The sequence below is a fragment of the Palaemon carinicauda genome, chromosome 15 (genome assembly GCF_036898095.1).
Source record: "Palaemon carinicauda isolate YSFRI2023 chromosome 15, ASM3689809v2, whole genome shotgun sequence".
NCBI classification, from domain to species: domain Eukaryota; kingdom Metazoa; phylum Arthropoda; class Malacostraca; order Decapoda; family Palaemonidae; genus Palaemon; species Palaemon carinicauda.
The window spans coordinates 62,566,439-62,585,481 of record NC_090739.1 but is presented as its reverse complement, the minus strand read 5'-3'; the positions used below and the strand labels follow the sequence as shown (position 1 = coordinate 62,585,481).

General features: G+C 41.8%; 1 protein-coding gene across 2 annotated transcripts in view; it reads right to left on the bottom strand.

The window, feature by feature from the left end:
- Positions 1-19,043, bottom strand: part of LOC137654637 (uncharacterized) — a 115,949-nt gene that overhangs the window by 81,964 nt on the left and 14,942 nt on the right. For both annotated transcript variants that reach the window (XM_068388441.1, XM_068388442.1), the window contains exons 7-12: positions 18,505-18,701; positions 5,852-6,001; positions 4,552-4,752; positions 4,144-4,287; positions 3,087-3,264; positions 74-151 (exon numbers count right to left, since the gene is read on the bottom strand). In XM_068388441.1, the coding sequence (XP_068244542.1) occupies positions 74-151; positions 3,087-3,264; positions 4,144-4,287; positions 4,552-4,752; positions 5,852-6,001; positions 18,505-18,701 (948 nt within the window). The remainder of the gene's footprint in view (positions 1-73; positions 152-3,086; positions 3,265-4,143; positions 4,288-4,551; positions 4,753-5,851; positions 6,002-18,504; positions 18,702-19,043) is intronic.

The window sequence follows — 19,043 nt, the reverse complement described above, 5'->3', positions numbered from 1 at the left end:
TCTTAAAAAAAAAAATGTATGCTTTTAAGAGTTGAATCCAACATAACAGAATACATTAAGTGACTATACATACCAACCATTCCTCTTCATCAGGGAGAACTTTGACTCTGTTTTGGCTTTCTTTCATTTCCTCTTTGCCCCACAAATTCATCTGAAATAAAAACACTACCTAAATATAGTATATAATTAATTGATGACTAACATGTGCTTGACAATATTCTAAAACACAAGAAGTATTAAGAAAAATATTTAAAACTTATACAAGTACAGTATTTTAGTTTTCCCAGATGAATCACTGATTATTTTCCATTAACCTTATGCAGGCCAAATTCAGTCAAATCATCTCAAGTAAGGAATGAATAACCCTGTTAAGCATGCTCTTCATTGTGTTAAAACAATTTAAGTCTCTCAATACGCCTGAATGATTTATAATACACCATTACATGGATGACTTAGACAAGCAAGTTTAAGCAAAATATAAGACTGGTTATTAATTTGGGTTATCCAGTCACCCTTAGTGGAGTCACCTTTTTCATCAGCAAGATATATCAGGTGGTCTAAAGAGTGGGGCCACTGAAATCTATGTCAAGACAGATTTAGATTCATCAAATGGTAACAATTCCACCTTTTCTTTAGCAAGAGTCTATCAGCAAATGACTAAATATTTTTCCACATCACATGGAGTTGCACTCTGGAAAAGGAGGATTAAATGCAATAAACTTTGGTTAAGTGATGATTTGTTGACTGCTACAGTAAAAAGCAACATTATTCTGCCCTATTCTGCACACCGCAATTCAGTGGGGAACAGGGTTGGCATGTATATGAACATTAGGTCAGTATAGAAATAACAAATGTTATGATGTAAATTCTGTTTATTTCTATAAACCCCCTCTGATGTTCCGTTACTGACTCCCGCACTCTGATGGAGCTGGATTGCCAGTGATCAGATGAGATGGGGCATTCATAATTTTTAAAACAAAAATAATTAAAATTCTAAACTCACCACTGGTCTAGATTATTAGCAAGAAACTCTCTCAAAACAATTTTTGAAATAAGTGTCTTCAGATTGTTACTAAAACCAATTAAAACCCACAAAGGAAAAACCTATTTTTGGGAAAGTGCTGTGTGGTCTCCAAGGACTTTCCTGTGAAAGGCTAGTGCAGGAACCTAATATGACATAAATACCAAAAAAATATTGTCTCCCCAACTCTAGGGACAGTGTATCAATGTGCAAAGTACGGACTCAAGTATGTATAAGTGACACCGTGAAGTTCAGGTGCTCTTGAACTCGAACAAAGCACCTCTAATGCTGAAAACCATCTGCTATGAACAACATCAATACTGCATTATCATCACATAGCTGATAAAACCAACGTTACAGCTAGGGACCAGTCTACCTGCGCATAAACTTGTGCCCACCCACCATCTATTGTTTTTATGCAAGAATCTATTGTCCCAAAACCATTTTTCTGGTTAATGTGCTGTTTGGTCTCCATGGACTTATATCAAAGTATTAATTGAGTAGACTCAAGCACCATCAAGGATAATAGTCTACCACCAAGCAATAACATACAACTACACTTGTTTGTATAGCTAAGAAGAAAAATTAACAAGTTCGACTTTCACCTTATAAGGTATGATTCTAGGGAACACTGGATGCCTATCATCATGCTTCCGCTGAAGAACATGACTTAAAAGGTCCTTTTCTCACCAGGGTTGTGGTGGCCGATGTGGTAACGTCCCTGACTGGTGAACACCAGACTAGGGTTAGAGTCTCGCTCAAACTCGTTAGTTTCTTTGGTCGCTACAACCTCACGATCCTTGTGAGCTACTGATGGGGGGTTTGGGGGAGCCTATAGGTCTATCTGCTGAGTCATCAGCAGCCATTACCTGGCCCTCCTAGGTCCTAGCTTGGGTGGAGAGGGGGCTTGGGCACTGATCATATATTGGTCAGTCTATAGGGCATTGTCCTGCTTGATAGGGCAATGTCACTGTTCCTTGCCTCTGCCATTCATGAGTGGCCTTTAAACCTTTAAACATCCTGTAGGGATCACGAACAAGCTAGGTACTGTTTAATTAACACCCTATGCCCAGACCAACTTGTAAAGCTCTGGATGTCCTGAAATTACAATTAGCCTAAAAAAAATAAAACTATTGAAGCAGCATTTTTCCTAACATCGTGGGTCTCAAGGCAGGAGACAGGATCAACTTTTTAGATAGAGGTCATTAGAATACAGACAACACTTGTTGTGAGGGACTTGTTGGTCAGGGTATTTTGAAACAGGCTTTCTTCATAGGATGTGGACCTATGTAAATATAGTTGTTAAGGTACACACCATACAGTTTACTATTTCCTTAATTCATGGCCAAAATGTAGAGAATCTCGTCTCTGAAGAGGCTTTTTGTTTTTGGCTAAAAATAGGAGGCCTGGGGTCAGGATTAGAAGATGACCTAGGATATGGTAATAAATTCTTGGTCCCTCCAAAAGGGAGCCAGTTCACCAACTCATACTCCTCAGGCTTCAGCTATTAAAATTATGGCTCTTATGCAAAAATTCTTTACGGGAGATGGAGGAATTATTTAACTTCCCCAAAAACTCAACACCTTATTCTGAAACTAAGATAAAACAGGAATTGGTGGAGATATTCTATCTAAAGCAAAAGACTGTGTGATCTTATGAAACATGTCCAAGTCTTGATCCATGTCAAATGCACACTTGACAGGTTTTCTTAATGTTGATGGCTGGAGCTTCTTATCGTCAAAGAGGTGAACAAAAAAGGAACCAAAGAAGTCCGGGGATATCTGATGAGGTGACTCATTCTTTAGAAAAGCCATCCAAGTTTTCCCGCCACCATTCAATAACTACCGATGTCTCATTATAGATTTTATCAGTCAAAACTCTAGCCAAGCTAAAAGCATACTCATATTAAAAAGCAAGGGTTTGTATTCATGTATGAACAAATCTGAATTGGTATGCCCACCAGCCTTGAGGCTGCAATTGTTCTATTAGATGTTTTTTGAAATGGTTAAAACAGCCAGATGTATCAAAATAGTGTTCAATAATCATTTAACATGGATTACCCTACCTCACAGTTCTTTGTTTTTGACACATTTTCACAGCTTTGGTATAAGTTTGGTAAAGATTGTGCTAGTCTCCATGTGCTACTGCGGATGTACGCATAGTCGTGGGTTACTGATGAGTTGCGAACTGAGTGCAGGGCATGCAAAGCATTTTGAATCAGCTGTTCAACCACTTCTGCATCCCTATAAGAAAAATTTGTTTATTTTTGAGGTTTTATTTAACAAAAACTTTTTCTTATAAAATCTCATCCATCACATGTTTCTGTAGCCATCATGAGACAGAATAGTGTCCCTAGACTCAAGTTCAAGAACAGATTATATAAATGATAAATATAAAAATTCATTTCTTTTAAACATATCCCTGCATGATCTATGTTTTGTAGGTACTTCTATCCATGAACTCCCCCATATATAAATTGCATTGTGCAGTAATATTAAGCTTGTCGTAAGTTATTTAACGATGGTAAAGTATAGTATAAAGTAGATTACAATAATTGGATTAGTAAACTTTGATACAGACAACAAACATTTCTGGAAATTATTGGAGAGCACAAATGGACTTGTGGGAAAAATGTAATTGACAAAAAGTAGTGACTGTATAAATAAAAATCAACTGGATGTATTTTACTTTTGATAATAGTTATGAATAACTATAAAGCATCCATTAATAACTAAGGTAACCAGTTTTGTAGGGGATACATTTGGAGTTCATCAACACTACATCACCAAATCCAGGTGCTCAAAACACAGGCTAAACATGTATGACACATGTAAGTGTCTATCCCAGAAAATGCAGAAATTATTTATGTTGACCTACATTCTTTGACAGACCACAAGAGATCACACAGCAACGATAACCCTACTGAAAAAAAAAATATTCCTTTTAAATTTTGCATCTTTAATTCTACCCTTTGTCCATGACTAGATTGGAGTTATATGAGGTTATTCTAGCTTACCTACAACACAAGGTCAAATGAGTAGGGTCACTTCCCTCGATAAGCCCCCATAAGTAAATAAAATAAATACTAAATCAACAAGCAAAATCACCAAACAACAACTCACCGACTGCAATTTTCTGGAAGCGATAAAACAGATATTCGATGCCCAGATGAAAATAGGAATTTGTTGCAATATGGGTGGAAGTTGACAGAAAAATCCTGCTCAATAATGGAATACTTTTTTGAGCTCTCCTCATCTTTCATATTCCTGGAGAAAAAGGTAATGCATAAAATGTAGGATCACAAGGAGGCATTCAAATGTTAACTCATTTCATGGAAATTCCTAAAGCTCAGCAAATTTAAAAACCTCAGAAATCATATAAAATCCTTCAACAATTAGAGCACACTACATATCATAAGATTAAACTTCACAACAATTTAATAACCTAATAATACATAAAGCATTTGTTATTGTCACAATTAATTAATCTTTTTACATTAATCATAATTATGCGGACGAAAACTACTTTACATTATTCTCCTTGGGTATGAATGTGGATGAAGTCTTAGCAGAGATGAAGGCTGAAGATCTAAATTCTCTCCTGTACATGATATTCTTATTAATGGTCCCATTCTTGTTGCCATGAAAATGGACCCAGTACGGAGGCACCCTGCAATATAGGAATTATCCCAAGACCAAGCCATATCAGCAACCCAATTTTCATCTCCATCTCTGTCGAAATGGGAATATAATAATATTAGGGAAACATCAAGATATATGAAAATGTATGAGAATCGAGTAAGAATCCAATAGTTTTTTAACAAAAAGTGTAGACTATTTGATTATGACAATATCTGACTAAAATTCTAGAGCTTCTTAGTGCATCTCTTCTAGCATTCCCTAATTTATCATAATTTAAATGATTATTAATAAAAGATCACTATAATAGCTTTATTCTTAAAAGCCACTAATCTTAACAGTGAATCATCATCATTGTTTAAACTTTCCCCTTCAAATTTTTCCTACAAGTTTAGGCATAAAGCAGGTTTTTTAACCCAATATGTAAACCATGGAAAATTGGTTCAACATAAACTGAACCCATTTAGCTTGTGTACATAAAAATCAAACAAATCCATCTGTGTAAGAGCTTAATGTGCTTCCTCCAAATATTCTGAGCTATTTGGGGCACAACCTTCTAATTAGGCCTAGGTAATATCATAGAAAACTATACAATTCTGATTGTTTACTGTGTACTGTATATAGAACTGTATTAGCATCCTATTTTGATTGAAAATTTTTGAACAAATACTTCTACCTAATCTTTTTCTTAAAAAAAAGGAAACAACCAGGGAGAAGGGAGGCACCCAGGAAGGACAAGCGATGTTGAAATTAGTAACTATTGTAATACTGTATAAGAATAAGGATAGATGTTCTGTAATGAAGGAGTAAGTGAATTTTTAAAAGCTAAGAATAATAACAAATCTAATGTAGTTACATAATAATCATGAAAATTATATCATAACCTCAAATATAAAAAACCAATTGATAAACAATAATATATATTAGGATACAAGAATATATCACTTAAGTGATAAGCACATACTTGACTCTATGAGATGTGATCCCATCAATAAGTAAATTCTCAAATTTTTACATCATGTATATTAAAAAATCATTCAATACAATCAAAACTACTTAAACTGCTATGTAAAATTATGTTACAAATAATTCCAGATTAAATTGTGCATTTATTATATTATGAAAGGTTTCTCACCATTCACAAGATATCTATTGCTTTAAAGACAATACTAAACTATACATACATACTTACTGGACTTGCCTCAACCCAAAATTACTACTTGACTTCTCAATGTTCTCAGTAGCTATAGTCTCAGAAAATGGGTGTAAATACACCAGCCTTGAGCTGTATCTTAGAGGAGAGTTAAGTGCAATACACAAGAAAGACTGATTGTTGGCATACCTGGAAGATAAGAATAAAAGCAACATCTTAAAATGGAACTCAGCATATCATATCTAAGGGACAACATATAACTACCTCTAAATACAAATATCAGAAAGTAACATAACTTTTAGACTACTCTGAAGAATTAGGATCCAGTAAAAGTTAAGAGGATGGACAGCAAGATGGAAGAAAGGAAGCCAAAACAAAGCATAGTTGAAAGTAAAAAAGCGAGTATGGCTGAAAGTAAAAAAGCGAGTATGGCTTGGGGCCAAAAGGACATTGGAAAGACCTTCGAACACATCAACGACAGCAGCCCTTGTGCATTTAACAAATTTTACGCTTGAAACATTAACCATAAGCGCAAGATGCCTTTAAAGCAATATGACAAATTCGCTGATAATTTGTATTTTTCCTAACTCTACAAACCATAGCTATTTATTAGGGGTTATACTTGAAATGAGGAGCCATTAAAACTTAGCGAGGGTTAACTATCCACACTGCTAGTTAGCGTAGGGGGCGGGGTAGCTTGCTACCACTCCCGATCACACACCTGTGATTTACCTCACTTTGCTTGGAGGTAGGACTTCAAGGGGGATAGGGCTGGTGGGCAAGTTTGTATAAATAGCTAAGGTTTGTATAGTTAGGAAAAATACAAATTATCTACGAATCTGTCATTTGTTCCGTAACTGGAATACAAACCACGCTATTTATTAGGGGTCACTCACCCATTAGGAAGGGTGGACATCCCTGCCAATCTGGCTTTTGGCTTTACCCGGGGGCTCCTTATCTGAGTATGTTATTACTCACAAATAAGGAGTCCTTGCCCTTGCTGAAACCTGCTACGCAAGGTCCACGGCCTACGCAAGCTGTGTGTTGAGACATGCAGAAGTGTGACTGTCTAGGTAAAGTTGTTCCGAGTCTATTGTAGGAAAAAACTGATGTAACCAAGACTTTCCCAATACCACTTCGCCAGGGTATGGGGACGCAACAGTACTGTATTAGCTTAATACTAGGTACAAAGGGAGCATGGTTTACCTGCAGTGGTTTGAGTTCAGCTTATGCAGAGGACCCAGGATAATGCTTTCCCCACGAGATGGTAGGATGAAGAAAAGAACAAGAGCCAGTCAAATCTTTTCATTCATGCAGAATAAAACCGGGTAACAGAACCCTCAACCTTCTGCTACTTGTCCAATAAGGAGCTTGAGGTTTTAAACCAGCTGTTGTGCAGCCACCACTGGACCGATAGAGATCGTATCAAGTTCCTGTGGTTCACATCTTGCAGGAGAAAGGTTTTGAAAGTCAACTGGAGCATTCACACCCTTTCTTGTAAAACCTGCGTCACAGAGTAATCTGCTAAGAAGGACCAGGGGCATAGCTATGCCCCTGACATCGTGAGTCGCCATGTTGAGATGACAAGAGAAGGAACCAGGGTGGGCTGTTGCCATTTTCTTAAGGTAGAGTCTTATACCTTACCCTGGGTATAGTAACGAATGATCTGGATGGTCCGTTACCGAGTGGAGACTTGTGTAGGATCCGTCACCTCTGGAGACTGTGTCTGGCGAAATACTAAGGAACGAACCTGAACATTGCCTTTTGCCCTTCTCATTAATGGGCGATGTCGAAAGACTTGACTCGTATAGTTGCTGTCAGAGTATGTAGGAACATTGTCTTCTTAAATCAGGTGAAAATTTGTTGCCTGGTAAAGAGGAACATAAGAAGGTCTCTTTAGAGATTGGAGAATTTGAACCATGTCCCGAGAGGAAGGTCTCAATTCCGACTGGAAAAAGGCAAGCTGTAAGTCCGTATGAGTTAGGAAAGGTCTATCGATGAGAGGATGTCCCTTCCTTTCAGTTTAAAGGTGAAGGATCAAGGTTGAGTGATCATCTTTACCTGTCAAAACTGAATAGGGGGTCTTTTCCTCTTGTACATACTTGAGGATTCCGCTATTGCTGGAATAGAGGTATCGAGTGGAAAGAGACACTTTCACATGACACCAACCACACAAGATGTTATACTGCCTGGTAGACTGATGCTGAGGAATTCCTCAGATTTCTAGACAACCTTTTCGCAAAAGAGGTACTGGGTAGTCTCCAGGCGTACAATCATAGCAAAGCTATAGCTTGTAGTAGGTGTCAAAGTGGATTGTCTGTGATGTCGAGAGGGTTCTCTTGGAGAGACTATCACGAGCTGCAAAATGTTTGGAAACCGTTCTGCGTAATGCCATAGCGGAGCTAGGAGAGTCCTTGAGAGGCTGACCGATGTTCTAGCCTTCTTGAGTGCCCTTCTCCAGACAAAAAAGGGACGAGACGTAAACGTCATTGTTGTACCCACCGTTGTTGGCCTGTTTTTTGCCAGAGAGCCTTGGGGTCTAGGACTGGGGAGCAACGGCAGCCTGAGGTTCAGGAGCGTTGCGAACAGATCCCTAGTTGGAGTACCCCATAAAGTCGGGACTTTGTTGGCTACAAGGCGATCCAAAGACCTGAATCTGAGACGCTGTGCACAGATTGTCGGCGAGCACATTCCTCTAGTCTGGAATGAAGCGGGCTGATAGTGGCACCGAACGGACTTTGGCCAATCTTAGTGTTTACACTGTTAGAAAGGAAGAGGCTAAGAGCAAGTTCCTTCTTGTTTGCCGATGTGAGCCTCTATGTGGTGTGTGGTATTGTCGCCCATCACATCACTGAGTGGTCTGTTAGGAACCGATGAGGCTGATGAAGGACCGGAAAGATGGCCTTCATCTCTTAAGAGATTTAAGTGAAGGTACTTTCGAACAATGTCCAGAGGGTTAAGGTCGTGTGGTGCAGCATTATGGTCCCTCATCTCTTCTTTTGATGTGTTCTACGCACAGCATCAAGTCCGAGGGGTGTGGAAGGATGAGAAGGTATACCGCTCTGTAGATTCTCGACTGACACCCATCCCTTGAGGTTCGTCCAAACTTCTGGTCCAATGGGGGTCAGAATGTCTGGGGGAACAAGGGCTTGATTCCAGTCAGACTCAAGTCTCTCTGGGATGGGAGTTCTAGTTTTGAGAAAGTTTGCAGAGATTGGTGTCTAGAATTATTCCCAGATACACCAGTCTTCTGGGAGGGAAGTAGAGAAGACTTCCGCAGGTTTACCTTGATCACTGGATCTTGGTAAAAAGACTTCAGAAGTTCCAGTGTTAATGCAAGGTTGCTACCGAGTCTTGCTAAGGTCAGTCAATCGTCCCTAAACGGTGGAGACAGCAGCCGATCCTGTGAGACCAGGATGGATGTAGCGGAAAGACCGAAGCACCGTGCCCTGAACTGGTATTTCTTGTTTGTCTAGACTGAATCTTCCAACCTTCCTAGATGGATGGTTTGGGCCTGGAAGTATGTGTCCTTTAGGTCCAGTGTGCAATGAAAACCTGAGGTCTTAGCCCTTCTTCGAACCCCAAAATAGTGTGGACATCGACCCAAAGGGACAGCTCCTTGCGGATCCTTTTGCATGGGAGATTGTTGACGCTGGGGTCTCGACTCGTGGCGTAAAGGATCAGACGCGATACCCTGTGTAAGAATTCTTCCCTGAGAGAGAATTCCTTCAACTAACAGAAGGAAGGCAACGCATGGTAGGGCTACCATGCGCCCTGATGGGATTGATGCTATTCCTTAGAATAGAATCAATCTGACGAATGTTAATCAATGGTTAACGGTTGGGTGTCGTGGTTACTGTGCAGTTGGAGAGTGCTCGCAAGTAGTCCCCTGTCGACAAGCCATTGATGAGAGTTGTCGACCGTTTGCCGATCACTTTAGTGTGATGGCAAACGGCCAGTAGCGAGAAGTATGTTGTATACCTTCTGATCTAGGGAACTACGGGCATAGGTTGACTAGTAAGTCCGAGTCAAGAATTGCTGGCGAATTGCTGATAATCGGTGAATCGGCGGTCTGAGCCGAGGATGGTAACTGACAGACAGATGAAGGCTGTCTGGTCAGCCGATCCTGTGAGACCAGGATGGATGTAGCGGAAAGACCGAAGCACCGTGCCCTGAACTGGTGTTTCTTGTTTGTCTAGACTGAATCTTCCAACCTTCCTAGATGGATGGTTTGGGCCTGGAAGTATGTGTCCTTTAGGTCCAGTGTGCAATGAAAACCTGAGGTCTTAGCCCTTCTTCGAACCCCAAAATAGTGTGGACATCGACCCAAAGGGACAGCTCCTTGCGGATCCTTTTGCATGGGAGATTGTTGACGCTGGGGTCTCGACTCGTGGCGTAAAGGATCAGACGCGATACCCTGTGTAAGAATTCTTCCCTGAGAGAGAATTCCTTCAACTAACAGAAGGAAGGCAACGCATGGTAGGGCTACCATGCGCCCTGATGGGATTGATGCTATTCCTTAGAATAGAATCAATCTGACGAATGTTAATCAATGGTTAACGGTTGGGTGTCGTGGTTACTGTGCAGTTGGAGAGTGCTCGCAAGTAGTCCCCTGTCGACAAGCCATTGATGAGAGTTGTCGACCGTTTGCCGATCACTTTAGTGTGATGGCAAACGGCCAGTAGCGAGAAGTATGTTGTATACCTTCTGATCTAGGGAACTACGGGCATAGGTTGACTAGTAAGTCCGAGTCAAGAATTGCTGGCGAATTGCTGATAATCGGTGAATCGGCGGTCTGAGCCGAGGATGGTAACTGACAGACAGATGAAGGCTGTCTGGTCAGCCGATCCTGTGAGACCAGGATGGATGTAGCGGAAAGACCGAAGCACCGTGCCCTGAACTGGTGTTTCTTGTTTGTCTAGACTGAATCTTCCAACCTTCCTAGATGGATGGTTTGGGCCTGGAAGTATGTGTCCTTTAGGTCCAGTGTGCAATGAAAACCTGAGGTCTTAGCCCTTCTTCGAACCCCAAAATAGTGTGGACATCGACCCAAAGGGACAGCTCCTTGCGGATCCTTTTGCATGGGAGATTGTTGACGCTGGGGTCTCGACTCGTGGCGTAAAGGATCAGACGCGATACCCTGTGTAAGAATTCTTCCCTGAGAGAGAATTCCTTCAACTAACAGAAGGAAGGCAACGCATGGTAGGGCTACCATGCGCCCTGATGGGATTGATGCTATTCCTTAGAATAGAATCAATCTGACGAATGTTAATCAATGGTCAACGGTTGGGTGTCGTGGTTACTGTGCAGTTGGAGAGTGCTCGCAAGTAGTCCCCTGTCGACAAGCCAGTGATGAGAGTTGTCGACCGTTTGCCGATCACTTTAGTGTGATGGCAAACGGCCAGTAGCGAGAAGTATGTTGTATACCTTCTGATCTAGGGAACTACGGGCAGAGGTTGACTAGTAAGTCCGAGTCAAGAATTGCTGGCGAATTGCTGATAATCGGTGAATCGGCGGTCTGAGCCGAGGATGGTAACTGACAGACAGATGAAGGCTGTCTGGTCAGTCAGCCAATGAGTTGGTAATCTGCTTTGAGAGCCCTGAGAGACAGCAGAATGGTTTAATGATAAGTCAGTTGGTGATGGTAAGCCATTGATGATCAGCGATCAATCGCGGACCGGTGATCGGTGAGCTAGAGATCAGCAATCTGACTATGGTCCCTCCTGGTTGGTCAGAGATCAGCAAGCTAACGATGGGCTGGTCAGAGATCAGCAAGCTGAGTTCAATGATCGAAGAAAGATGAGCAGCCTGATCAGCAAGATGATGACTGGTTATTGACTAGCAATCGGTAATTGGAAAGTTAGCAATCGGAGATCGTTAGTCATTGGAGGGACAAGAGGTCAATGATCAAGCTGAGCTGGTGATCTGGTGATCGGCGAGCTAGCGATCAGAAAATCGTGACCTAGACATTAGCAAACAGTGATCTAGAGATCAGTCTGTTGATGCTTTCTTGTTTGCTGATGGTAGTCTGTCAAGGAAAAAGAAACTTCAGAAGAGACAGGGACCAAGGATTCCCCGTTTTGATCCCCTTAGAAGATGGAATCTTCCGGATCTTGAATACTCTGTGAAGCCTCTTTCCTCTTTTCCCAGAGGCCATGCTATGCATTTGCAGGGAGAGGAATGGGGCAATGGTGACCTGTCCAAAAAGTTTTATTCCCTTTTTCTGCCTATTGCGCCAGTGTACAGGAGAGTACTGGTGCGATGGCACACAGGGTGATGCTGGTGCTCAGTTTCTGCTGAAGCGCAGTTTCCGGTGAATGCGCAGAAGAGCGCTAACCGGCAAGCGCTGGTTCTTTGTGAAGAGTTGGCGCATTGGCGAGCGCAGGTGAGCAGGAAGGTGCTGGATTAGGAGAGCGCTGGCACGCAGTAAGGCACTGTGTAGTTTTGTGCAATCTCCTTAGAATGCGTCGAAGTGTGTGACTGGTTGCGCAAGGGTGGGTGTATTGGCACGCGCGTATGAGTACTATTGGCGCGTGAAAAATTCTTGGCGCGCGCGGAAGACCATTGGCGCGCGCGCGGAAAACCAATGGGGGGGGTGCGCGCGCGCACATTAAACTACTGGGGCGCACAGGCGCGGAAAACCCCTGGGGTGCACGGGCGCGGAAAACCATTGGCGCACGCACGCAGAAAACCCCTGTCGCGCATGTGCGGAAAACTATTGGCGTGCGCACGTGCGTGCGGAAGACCGTTGACGCGTGTGCATATGATTGGCGCGCGTGAGCACGTGAAGAAGACCGTTGGCACGTGCGCGCGGAAGCAATGGTGCGCATGATAATGCTCGCAGGAGGGAGCTGGTGATCCTCAGAAGAGTCCAGGACCAAAGTCCAAGGACTGACTGTAGCGTAATGAAGCGCTGGTAGGTCGGCAGGTCAGCTGGTAGGACAACTGGGATGAGCCCTTTGGAAGGGCAAACATCCATGATGGAGACCGTAAAAGGTCCACGGAAGAGTCCAGGACCGAAGTCCAAGGACTAACAGCGGCGTAAGGTTGCGTTGGTAGTAGATCGGTAGGTCAGCTGGCAGGATGATCAGGAACTGGGATGTGCCCTTTGGAAAGGCGAGCATCCACCAATGGGGACCGTATAAGGTCCGCGGAAGAGTCCAGGACCGAAGTTCAAAGGACTACCCACGGCGTAAGGTTGCGTTGGTAGATCGGCAGGTCAGCTGGTAGGATGATCAGGAACTGGGATGTGCCCTTTAGAAGGGCGAACATCCACTGATGGCAACCGTGAAAGGTCCATAGAAGAGTTCAGGACCGAAGTCCACGGACTAAGTTGCAGCGCAAGGTTGCGCTGGTAGGTCTGCTGGTAGGATAATCAGGAACTGATGAAGCCCATGAGGGCTGGTGGACCAGTAAGCTGACCTTAGGAGGAGTCCAGGACCGAAGTCCACGGACTAAGTTGCAGCACAAGGTTGCGCTGGTAGGTCTGCTGGTAGGATGATCAGGAACTGATGAGCAGAGTGATCCTTCGAAGAGGTGTCTCTATGAGTGGCCTCTCTCGCGAACGAGAGAGGTGAACACTTCGTAGAAGAGACTCGATGATGCCCGTGAGGGCCGGTGAATCAGCAAGCTGACCTTCAAAAGTAGTGATCCTCCGAAGAGGAGTCTCTATGAGTGGCCTCCCTCGCGAATGAGAGGTAAACACTTCGTAGAAGAGAATTGCCAAGACTGTGCTCCGCCCCTGAAGGAAGAGAGACTCAGCAAGGGGGGGAGAGAAGTCTGGGCGAAGGCAGCAACAACAGTTGGAGACGATGAATTTATTAAGATGTGGGAAGTTCTTTCTCGGAAGGGAGAAACAACCTCACACCTGGGGAGGAAACTTTCCCTCGGAAGTGAAGTTATCCAACCCCTGGAGGCAAACCTGGTAATTCTAAGATGATCTGAAGTGCTGGTCGTGTCACGGGAGTACTTCTAAGAGAAGGGATGACGCCCATGACGACGTCCTCTGAGGGACCGCAGTGACAGCAGATTCCCCAGCTATGAACAGAACAGTTCTGCTTCGTCGGTACTCTTTGTCGAACGAAGAAAACTGCATAGTTAACTGGGAAAAAATAAAATTAATTATTAAACAGAAAAATTCCCGAGGGAGGAACTCCTAAGAGGATGGCCGAGGGAACACCATAAAAATAAGTATTACGCCCTTCCTTCCCCAGTCGACATCCACGGGAGAAGGGAGGAGCGGAGTAACTGTAATAAAAACAGAATTACAATTATCTAAATCAGCTAAGAATATTCACTAATAGTGAAAACCACTGATCCTCCGAAGGGAAATGTTCCCCACAGAGAAAAGCTTTAAAGTTAAAATTACAATTATAATTTCACTAAAAGTAATTGAGACAAACAATCGGAAGCGCAACCTAACCCACGAACAGGAAAGGAGCTCTTCCCAATAGTACTCTGTTGTTGAAAGGTGAACGACCTTGAGAAGAGAAAGACCGTAGTCAATCTCTGAGAGGCCCCATTCCCTACGCTTAGTAATCCATGTTTCCCGAAGGAGAAGGGAAAAGGAGAAGACAAAAGTTGAATGAAAAGGGTCTAGGTGATAATGATTCCCCTGCAGCGGCCGAGTTAACGGTTATATGCCGACGGGAAGACCGATGGACCAGAGAGGGAGAGGTCGTTCCCCACGAAGTGGAACTGTGCTGGCCTTGTTCCGGTGCTAATGTACGCAAGTGTCATTGTCGTATATGTATCACACGCACAGCAAAAACACTGAAAAGGAAACTTATCACATTTTTATACACATATATATATACACAAACATTAAGAATGTGTTCATATATATACATGTATAAGAAAAAGTAAGTTAAACGACAAAAAATAATGGCATTCCAGAATAGGCGAGGAGGGAGAGCGGAAACAATCGCTTTCCATCCGAGCCAAAAGTAAAGTGAGGTAAATCACAGGAGTGAGAACGGGAGTGGTAGGGTATGGGTAGTTAACCCTCGCTAAACTTTAATGGCTCGTCATTTCAGCTCCGCCAAAAGTATAACCCCTAATAAATAGCGTGGTTTGTATTCCAGTTATGGAACAATTCACTATTTCATATACAGTAATATCCAGCCCTAACTCATTCATTGGTTCCAAGAGATATGGCATAAGTCTACAGGTATTTTCCATGTAGGTCAGATTTTCACATAATAAAGTCTCTTATATGGTACAGTACATTCCAGATACACATACTGAATATAAAAAGTACTTAAAAAATACTTACAACCCGCATTCATCTTATAAAAACCACATACTTATATAAATAACATTCCATGTGAAATACAGTATCATATAGTATTTGATGGGCATTTTATGACTTAAGAGACTGATGTAAGGTGGGGTAAAACAACATAACTTTATTTTATTTTTGTATTTGTTATTTAAGGAAAGCAACGTAAAACTGGAACTGATATATGTTAAACAGATGCATGGTACTGTATTTCAGATGCTATGCAGTACTGTAATTTAGAATGAGATGAAGGTAGTTACTGGCGACTGACAGTCCCTATAACCAAGCTGCTTGGTTTAAAATCCCATCTCAAAACCCATGGATCTGTGGAGGTACAAAAGTAATGAATCCTGTCCACCTCATAATAACCTGAAAAAAAAAAATGTGTCGGGCTTCTCTCGAGATGCAAGGCAATCACGAGAGGAACAATATCCATACATAATGTGTAATCTGAAATGTATGGTTAATTAAAAGAAATGGGTTTGCATGCATTCTATCCATCCTTTCCTTGTAAGGAGAATAGGAGAGATACTTCTACACTGTACTTAAACGCAAAGAAAAGTGGTTTGGTATGGCAGCTTACCTGCATCATCGTCAGATCCAGGATAAACCGCCATGTCCCCTCAACCTCAAGGAAGGGTGAAGAAACATAAAAAAAGGCCAGACAATCTTACCTCTTATTCCAGAGTTAAGTAACATCTTACACAAGATGCTTATTGTACTGTGAAGGAGCTAGGTTTGTTACACAACTTGCTGAGTAGTTACCATTGGATAGAGAGAAAACGTGTAAGGATTTGTGGGTTACTCCTGCAGATATTTGACCGTGAAAGTTGTCTGGTGTTTCCAGACAGCAGCCTTCTAAACTTGCACTACAGAAAGGTTCTTCCTATTGGTTCAAGTTGACACTAGCCCTCAGACTTCATGAGCTTCTGCTTAAAGGGCTTCCTCTACTCAGCTTACCTGATGGCTTCCTGAAGCCAGAGATATACTGTATGGAGTTCTAGGAGAGGTTTTTTAACCTGGCTGTGCTAAGGAAAAAGTTTTAGTGTTGTATGAAGGGACGAGTCCACTTCAGGTAGTGCCATGGTGCCCTCACAGGTCAAAGAAGCACGGCTCCCAGATCACTGGTTACATTTCTAGAGGAGATGGAAAAGGACTTGGACCTAGGATCATGAGTGGAAGAGTTCTGCTTCTTTGCAATAAACTCTGGAATGAAAATGAAAGATATCTTCCTCCATCTGTCAGTATGACTGATTACATATGACACTGACATGTAGTTTGCCTACTCAAAGGAAAGGAGAAACTCAGTCTTAAAAACCAGATCTTTTATAAGACACTTGCCTCAAAGGTTTGTATGGGGTCCCCCAAAGGGACTTCATAACTCGGGTAACATTCCATGCATGTGGCTTGAGTTCTCTAAATGGACTATTATTATTATCATTATTATTATTATTATTATTATTATTATTATTATTATTATTATTATTATTATCATTATTATTTGCTAAGCTACAACCCTAGTTGGAAAAGCAGGATGCTATAAGCATAGGGGCTCCAACAAGGAAAATAGCTCAGTGAGGAAAGGAAATAAAGAAAAATATAATATTTTAAGAGCAACATTAAAATAAATATCTCCTATATAAACTATAAAAACTTTAACAAAACAAGAGGAAGAGAATTAGGATGAAATAGTGTCCCCGAGTGGACCCTTAAGCAAGAGAACTCTAACCCAAGACAGTGGAAGACCATGGTACAGAGGCTATGGTAATACCCAAGATTAGAGAACAATGGTTTGATATCGGAGTGTCCTTCTCCTAGAAGAGCTGCTTACCATAGCTAAAGAGTCTCTTCTACCCTTACAAAGAGGAAAGTGTCCACTGAACAATTACAGTGCAGTAAGAAGAATTGTTTGGTAATCTCAGTGTTGTCAGGTATATGAGGCAAAGGAGAATATGTAAACAATAGGCCAGACTATTCGGTGTGTGTGTGTTGTTGTGTGTGTGTCTGTGTGTGTAGGCAAAAGGAAAATGAACTGTAACCAGAGAGAAGGATCCAATGTAGTACTGTCTGGCCAGTCAAAAGATCCCATAATTCTCTAGCGGTAGTATCTCAACAGGTGGCTGGTGCCCAGACCAACCTACTACCTATTAGATAAATAGATTACTCAAAAAGCTCCTCATGAGCATCAATAATTCCCATGAAGAGGAAAGGTCAAAGCCCTTCAGTCTAAAGACCTGGCTTAAAACTGACCGATAGCATTTCACCACTGAGACTAAGAGGATTTTCTCATGACCCTCGTAAAAAGGAAATCCACTATAAGTTCCTGAGAGGTTCCAACCAAAGAAGTATCCTTTCTATGACACCAATAACAGAAGATGGCCACCTTTCATTGGTAGATATTTGCAGAGGATTTACATTGTCAGGCTTTACAACTGTGGGATTACTTCTAGGGGAAGGTTGGGGGATATTGCCTACATGGGGGGAAGGTGAAAAGCCTGCCTGATCTGAAGTTTACCCCAAGTGCAGATCAGAGTCACCTTCGTTCTTCAGTTTTCCTCCAGAGTACTCAGCTCTAGAGAAAGCCAAAAAATGCATAGAAGTACAGTACTGTACAAGCACTGGAGGATGAGAAGACAAATCTACAGGGATTCTTCACTTTTGGGGTGGAAGCCCTGAAGCTGAAGAGTCCCTCTCAGCCTTACTTTTCCTTATCTTCCCATACTCAGACTACTGCAAAGGTGGCCATACCTACACTCATGGAAGGGGGATGAGTGAGAGCAGTCATAGCCACTGTAAAAATGGCACAAAGCATGAAGATCCACATTCTGCTTGCTCATGCCCCGGCTACAATTTTGGCCATGTTTAACAGACAGGCCCACATACCTACACTTTGAGTCTTCATTCAACACACAGTTAATGTGAAAGGAAATAAGAATACAGTAAATGAATTAGAAAACTCACAAGATTTTTCAAATGCAGATACCACATACGTGCGGCTCTCCTGCTCAAGTCAAAGTGGCTATTCAGTGTGCTGGCAAGGGGGCAAGGCTTACCTGCCACTCACCAGTAGCTACCTACACCTCATTATAAATTTTAAATGCTGATTTCCAGCTTCCCTTAAATCATACTCGTATCAAAGGATGAGGGTTTGCGTTCATGAAGGGACAACAATTTTACAGATGTCTTTCTAACACGCTAATTTAGAAATGGGGCAGGTAAAATATGTATAAGAAAAATTACATTAATTAGTTGAAAGTGCAGTTACTAGCAACAAGAGTACACTGGACTTAAACAATACAAGAAAACTTCCATTAACATGTAAAGCTATGGGAACTACTTGTAAAGGGTTCTAGTTCACCTTAGCAATGGGTCCAGTTAAAAAAAATAGGACAGAAATCTGTAATTCACCTACCGGGAAATTAGGGAGCCCTTTTCTTTAACAACTTCTTGCTCACGAATTCCCATAGATCTAAACGCAGTATGAACAGTGTACCAGGATGCTGACAAGATGCTACAATCAGTGGGTCTCCAACGTAAAGACAGTGTGGTGTTCAAGAGAGATGAATCATCAAAAAAACTGAAGGTTATGAGGCATTGCTCTCCACCAGGCTGGAATCAAAGTATATATATAAAGTCACTGTTATAACAAATTCAATCATTCAAGTTCCCTAACTAATACATAACTCATTAATTAGTTATCAAAAACCCTTTCACTTTATATCATTTACAGTATCGAATTATAAGCATACCATATGTGAACAAGATTAAAGATACAGGATTCTGAATACTGTACAGTACAATTCACTAATTCTGTAATACCAAGTAAAATGCAAACGTCTGGATAACCTCAAAGGTAACACTATTAGAATATTAATTATAAAACAAAACAGATTGCATTCGTAAACATTAATCTTTGGATAATTTGTATCTTAAGAGGACATACACTAGCAT